This window comes from Helobdella robusta (genome assembly GCF_000326865.2).
Source record: "Helobdella robusta unplaced genomic scaffold HELROscaffold_4, whole genome shotgun sequence".
NCBI classification, from domain to species: Eukaryota; Metazoa; Annelida; class Clitellata; order Rhynchobdellida; family Glossiphoniidae; genus Helobdella; species Helobdella robusta.
In genome coordinates, this window is record NW_008704902.1 from 5,019,066 (window position 1) to 5,026,240 (window position 7,175).

The following is a 7,175-nucleotide window of genomic DNA, read 5'->3' on the forward strand; positions in this document are numbered from 1 at the left end:
GCGACTTCCACTTGATCGTTTCTACCGAAATGAGAATCAAAATTTTTGTGAAAGTGATTACCACAAGTTGTTTGGAAAGTGGTGCTGTGCTTGTTCAAAGGTCATCCTCAATGATGTCATTGTTGCCAAAGGTAGAAACTACCATGCTGGCTGTCTCAAATGCTGTGCTTGCAAGTTAAACTGATTCTCATTTATATTATTTCATCGTTAAAAGTTCTTTGATTCTAACTTTCGGTGTATTTTCTTTCATGAAGTAAACAGTTTAAATCTGGGGAAACAGCTACTTTCAAAGGAGAGAAAATTTTTTGCGGTGAGTGTTTTAACAGAAATATGGAAGAATCTGCTGTTTCAAAAGGTGCAGGGGATGCTAAAGAAGGAAATAATTATCCCGTTGGTAGTGTCGATGCAGTTTCAAAGGAGAACAATGGGACGAAATATGAAAAGATCTTGAAGAAAGATACCGAATCAAAGATCTCGCCAGTTAACGTGGCCGATTCTGCAACCAACCAGAGTTTGATAAGTTCAGTGGTCTCACCGAGGTTGGAAGAAGAATATCCGACTGTTGATCATCCCACCAGCCCATCTCCATGTAGGTTATTTCTATCATTTAATTACTTTTTTATTTATGTGTGCGTATATGTGCATTGATTGTGCTTCTGATGGCAACTTTGATGTTATTGTTATAAACTTATGTAACCATGATAAATTTTGTTGACTGTAATTGTTATTGTCCTCAGATCTCTCAGTTGATCAGTCGTCCATCTCTGCAATGCATCACAACACGTCAGGCGGATATCCTTGTAAGTACTCACTTGCTCCTCTTTCATTGGAAAAAATATTCACGATCTTTTACAGTTCCATTTGAATGGAAGTTGAAACTTGTAGAGTGGGATGTTTTAGAATTTGTTTTGTGGTTGAATGACGTGAATTGTATTGAGATTTGGCTTCCATTGTTCATGTTGTCTAAATTAAATGGGCTTGACAAAGTAGAAATGATTGCAAACAATATTCGTTATGATCACGCATATGTTATACTTTACTATATGGTAAAATATATATATATGTAGCAAAAACTGTTTTACATCAGGGTGTTTTATTTCTTACTTCTAATTCTGTTTTTCAATAATGAAAAGTTTCTTTCAGCCTGGTGTAGATGCGCATTTAAAAAGAAAAGTCTTGTACTTATTACTCTGTGGAAAATATTTGCATTGGCTGTATATGAGTTTTTTGGGAAGATTGAAAAGTTATTCATACTGGTTAAATGACACACCACCTAACTGATGATGAGCAGATGAACAGGACACACTGAGGTCAGGACACTCACAGTTTGATTCATCCATCAATAAAAGTCTGCACTCCTCAACATTTGGAATCCCCAATAAGCAGTTCTACAATATGAGCTACCTGGAAAGGGTCGGGACAAATACGATCTTAAGGAGGGAAGGTCAGTTAGTTGGACCATCTGCATCGAGGTCCCAGTCTAACAAACATTTCCACAGGCCAAGTTTGTCAATCATTTGTTGCTTTTGTTGAATGTTTAGTTATGTTTGAATAATTTATTTATTTTTCAGATAGCGTATTCACTTTTAAGAGTCCTAAAGAAGATTTAAAACTGACTTTGAAAAGTGATTATCTTCCTATAACTTAATTTTCATTTTTGTCTGCTGTAGTTTATAAATTATCTTTCATATTTTTTTTAGTTTGGTTTTTAAATTCTATTATTTATAATAATGGATACTTGATCAAACGTCTTGTGAAATTAATATTATATAACCGTTGGAGCTTGTAAAAAATATAGAATGATACAAAACTACGTAGGAAACCATATGAATCAAGGATTGGATGCATTGGTGAGAAATTTGAATGCTGCTGCATCCGTCACTTTAAATGGGAGATCTCTATCAACGCTTCCTACTTATTCGGCTACACATCTCGATGGTGGCCTGGATAGAACTCACAGTAAAAATAATGGTTACTGGCATTGAGTTAATTGAACTGGTTGAAGACTCAGTAGCTTGTGACTGTTATCTTTTATTTTTGTGAATAAAATGGATTAAAAAAATTTGGTTCTTAACATGAAAACATGAAGAATTTATTTTTTAAGTTTTTTTTAGCTAGATTTTATATACCACAGTAAATTTTTTTTTATATAAAAATGTTGTCTGTTTGAAAATATTTATTTTACTCTATTAATATTTGATGATGAAAATGATGAAGATAAATGTTTTAATATAATGTAATAAGTGTTACGCATTTTGATTGGTTGGTTGCAGTCTTGAAACCCATAGAAAGACTTGATTGGCCCTCACCACCGTTCACAGCAGCTGCCTACCCCGAACTTCGTTAGTTCTTTGCTGCTAGTTCTCATTCTACCATTTTCATTTGATCATCCGCTCTTTGAAATTTTAATTGATTATTCCTTTGAGTGTGTTGGATTTTTGAAATGTAATCCTAGGTTGCTGTTTCATTGGTTCTTTTTTTAACAAGCATACACAATTGTTAAGAAATGTCTATCAACATTCAAAATCAGATCTTGAAAATGATTTTGGATAATTGATAGTTGGGTAATTTAATTAATTATCTCTTGTTATCCTACATTTTCAAATTTTTGTTTACGACAAAATATTTATTTAAACGTTATTTTTGTTGACCAACGATTATGTCTTCTATATTTGTAAATAGTGAGAAATAAATCTGAAAGAGATCTGCTAGTAACTTCCAGCCAGGAAAACAGCTCTGATGTAAATGATTCTTCAAAAAGTCAGGCCTTTGTTAAGCTTGAGAAAAAGATATGTGAACTTGAGAAGATAGCTAGCATGGAGTCGGGTGCGGCTGCTGTTATCCTGAAAGAGCTTAAAAAACAAAGGTGGGAGGAGTTTTGAAGAACTATGTGGCTGTTGATTGGTTGATGATTAACAAATTGTTTGTAATTTTTTTTTAATGGATAGATGGACTACAAAAATTAATCTTTTGATTGGATGATGGTTTATTGTATGTAATCATTATTTGTTCTGATGTTTTGTATGCTGTCATTCAATTAGTCAAATGTTTTGTATGCAATCATTTGATTGGTTGAATGTTTTGTATGCAAATTTTTCAAAGGTCAGTCGAGGTTGAAGTGGATCCGCGAGATACGTCACGTGATCCATCTGCTGAAAAAAGTTTACCCATCGTCTTCAAATGTCAGAGACCAAGACTTGCTTGTTAGTTTTTAAAAATTTTTGTTTTTGATAGATGTTGAGTAGTTTTATTACGCTCCAACACTACTGTTGTAGTTATTTCAAGTTTGTTTGGACATCAAAAATTGACAGTTATTTAAGGTTTCTGGTTGTTTATTGCTATATATAATTTGAATTTTTGAGAAATTATCTGAGTGAAACAGGATACATTACACCTTATACAATTTAGTTATAAATGAAATGCGGCACATAGTACAAACAACACATCATCAAACCCACCACCATCAAACTCAGCATTATCAAACTCACCACCATTAAACTCACCACCACCATGCTCAGCACCAACAGGCACTCTCCAAAGATTCGCTGCCATGAGTGATGGTAGGAGATGTGTATCGTCCATGATGAATCATCCCAACTGTTAGAACATTCATTGCTTTCTATTGCTATTATTTATTTATTTATAGAACTTTGCAGCTTCTTGCATCAAATTCTTTATTAGAACGTGAAGGATGCGACATATATTTAGGAATGGTGTGGTACCTCGGTTTTCAATTTATTCTTCTAACAGATGCTTGCACATTATATTTATTTATAAAATTATATTATTTACTCATTTTTATAATTATTTTTATCATAATATAATCCTTCTGGACATATCATTCATGATTTTTCGTTAGTGTTTTATTGCTCTGCCTGCGGTGATCTTTCCTTATGTGTTGTTCACAAGTTTTCATTGTTCACAAGTCCTTTAATGTTATTTAGACTGTTAATTAGATTCTCAAACGTTTCCTCGTCTAGTTGCACTGCCGAGGTGTCATTCATTAAGATACAAGTCCGTCCTATCTTCACCTGCTGACAATTACAAGGTTTTTATTTAAGTTAACATATATTCTGTATATCATTTTCTTTTTTATTTATTTTATAATGTCTGACTGTACAGTTTTAAAAGAGCTTTGTTTTCTCCTCAGCTAACTGAATTTTTTTTTCAGAATTTTTCAGCTAACTAATCTATTACTTGAAAATAAAGTTGACTGCAGCCTAATTGTTAAAACTCGTTGACCCTAGACGAACGTGGACAGCCTTCCAATGCATTCAACTCCTGTGGTGGATGTGGCGAGGAAGTTGTATTCAGCGTCGAATGAGAATGAAGCAGTGGATGGTGTGGTCAGGGACCCAATAACTGGACTCAAAGTAACTTATTAACTCCGTCTATTCAAATTTATTTAGTAAGTTACAGTTTTTATCTATAGGCATTCTTTTTATTTAATTAGCATGTTTTCTGACTGTTAAGTTATTTCACAATTCATTTTAAACCACTATTACGTTGAACTCATAAACATAATGGTGACAGGTTTTTTTGTTTCGCTTGATAAGTTAGTTAATAATCTGCATGCTTTGTTTGCTAGGCTGGTAAGTGAGTACATACCTCGTCTCTAAATTGTTGACTGCAATGCTAACTACCGAATGACTGTGTTACAGAAACGGTCGTCCATTAAGATGAGGTCATTCACCTTGTCACCATCTTGCGACTCCCCATTGACGAACGTGACGTCATCGTACATGCAACAAGATGAACAACAGCCACACCCACGTCATAAAACACGTGTTAGCTAGCCATCAGTCTATTTAGCATTTTTACCCTATCTGATATTTTATTTCACTACATTATTTCTTTTCAAAACTGAAAACATCAATGAGAAAAAATTTCTACAAATATGAATTTTTGACTAATTGGCAATTTTGTTTTGTCAAATTTGAAAGTTTCCTAAACTTGGTTGATTTCGAGGTTGATATCTTTCTTATTTACGTGGTGTCTATTTTCACGATGACCGTTAGGTTATGTTTATTAATTTGTTATTTAGTGGTTGAATGTTGTTTGGCAGTGGCAGCAGCATCAACACGAATATGACTATACGTTGAGTGAATTGCAAGATGCACTGAACTGCAACCAACTACAGTTGGATAGGGATTGCTTGGAGGTTCTTTCAATTTAACATTGATCTATTATTTGATTATTAAGGTGATTGATTGATTAATTGATTGATTGATTGATTGATTGATTGATTGATTGATTGATTGATTGATTGATTGATTGATTGATTGATTGATTGATTGATTGATTGATTGATTGATTGATTGATTGATTGATTGATTGATTGATTGATTGATTGATTGATTGATTGATTGGAGAATTAGTATTTATGTGATGTTAAAACATCGCATTAGTTGGGGGTTAGACGTTAATAAAAGATTAAAGGAAAATCAATCGAAAAAACATAAGCTTTTCAAATTTCTTACCATTCTCGTTTGTTTGATTGTACGGCATACACATTCTCGTTAACTTGTACACCAGCAGTTCAATGCATTTGTAATATTCAACTATTTGAAATGTTTGCAATATTAAAAATATAAAGCGTAGAAAGTTTCAACACAAGTCATAAATGCTCATTTTTAAAAAGGAGTATCTGTCTAATATGGAGTTTGAAAGTTTGTTCAAGATGCCCAGGAACGAGTTCAGAGCACTACAAGCGGATCAACAAATTTTATTGAAGAAGAAATATTTATTAGCTTGAATCATTTTTTAAAAATTTCATCCAAAATCTTAAATTTTAGTTTGTTTGTGGGATTACGTAAGAATTTTTTCCACTAAATTTAGGTTTTTTAGTAGGTTTTTTGAATGGGTGACCCAAAATAGTTTTTTTTTTTAAATATTTTTAAAGTACTCTCGAGAATTTTCAGTTGTTATTCAGTGATGAGGATTACACTGGTCGTTGTTTATTTGAATTCGACCACGTATCATCATTGTTAGCTTCGAAACTTTTGTTTTTAGTTGAATATCCGAATTATCGCAATGCTTCTCAACATCGCTTGCATTTAACACTATCCGGGTAAGTTTTTGCCTTTTTGAAAATCGTTTTACTAATCTAACATTTCAATTGATATTTTCATTAATGTACTCAGCATTTTTATATTTTGTTTACTAATTACTAATCATTTTTACGCTTATTCATATTTCGCTGAATTGCAAACTTTTTATATTTTATATAATTTAATTCATATCTAACAAGCACATCCTTTAGATCTGGAACGACGTATTGTTTAACGCTCGTACAACTTAAGTGTTTTTTTTTTCATTTTTAAATTTTGTTACTGAATGCTATCTTTGTGTTAATGTAATGAGGGCATAGTTCTTCTGAAATATTTTTGTATGCGTACTCTATATACAATACATTTATACATGGATGTGCGTATACATACATTGATATGTATTTATATATATAAAATTGTATGTGTGTACATACAATGTGTTGAATATATGAATATTATTGTGCTTTGTGTGTGTCAATGCACGAACGAGAACACATGTGTGAGCATAAACCAAAGCTTCGCTGTTTCAATGAAAGATTTTCTTAAACAATCCCTCACAACAACGTCCGGTTTTTTTTTTTTATTCATCATTCCGTATAATGTTTTAAGATATTTTTATACAAGAGTTGATTTGATGTGATGTGTTTATGTTTTTACTGGCTTTTCTTCATTCCGAGCATCAATTCATATCCCAGCAACGGGTTTGCCATGAAATTTGATCCTTGACAAATTTGACAGTATTTTTACCTAACGTACATATTTTGGTAATATGTTTGTAATATTTTGTTTGCGTATCATGACGCATTTGTGACGTCATTGTACGATTGTACTGTGATCTGTGTTAAGGAGGTTGTATTATTTACCGTTATGTACTTTCAGCAGACTCGTGTTGCAATAATTTTTATATATCAAATTATAGGTAGCTATTTTTAATTTTGATATAACTTTATACGTATTTGGCTTGATATATACATTTAAATATAAATATAAATATATATATATATATATATATATATATATATATATATATATATATATATATATATATATATATATATATATTAGATTAAGACTGTCAGAATTGCAATTATTGATGAAAATCACAGCATGTTCCGCGTTAGTAGC

General features: G+C 32.1%; 1 protein-coding gene across 1 annotated transcript; it reads left to right on the top strand.

The window, feature by feature from the left end:
• Positions 1 to 330: 330 nt before the first annotated feature.
• HELRODRAFT_188997 (hypothetical protein) lies at positions 331 to 6,052 on the top strand (the record flags this gene model as incomplete). Its single annotated transcript, XM_009024752.1, has 12 exons — positions 331 to 589; positions 738 to 800; positions 1,292 to 1,444; positions 1,819 to 1,971; positions 2,683 to 2,866; positions 3,103 to 3,203; positions 3,519 to 3,599; positions 3,981 to 4,048; positions 4,248 to 4,373; positions 4,662 to 4,787; positions 5,066 to 5,161; positions 5,642 to 6,052. The coding sequence occupies 12 exons, from the start codon at positions 331 to 333 to the stop codon at positions 5,753 to 5,755; spliced, it is 1,524 nt and encodes a 507-aa protein (XP_009023000.1). The 3' UTR covers positions 5,756 to 6,052.
• Positions 6,053 to 7,175: the final 1,123 nt, after the last annotated feature.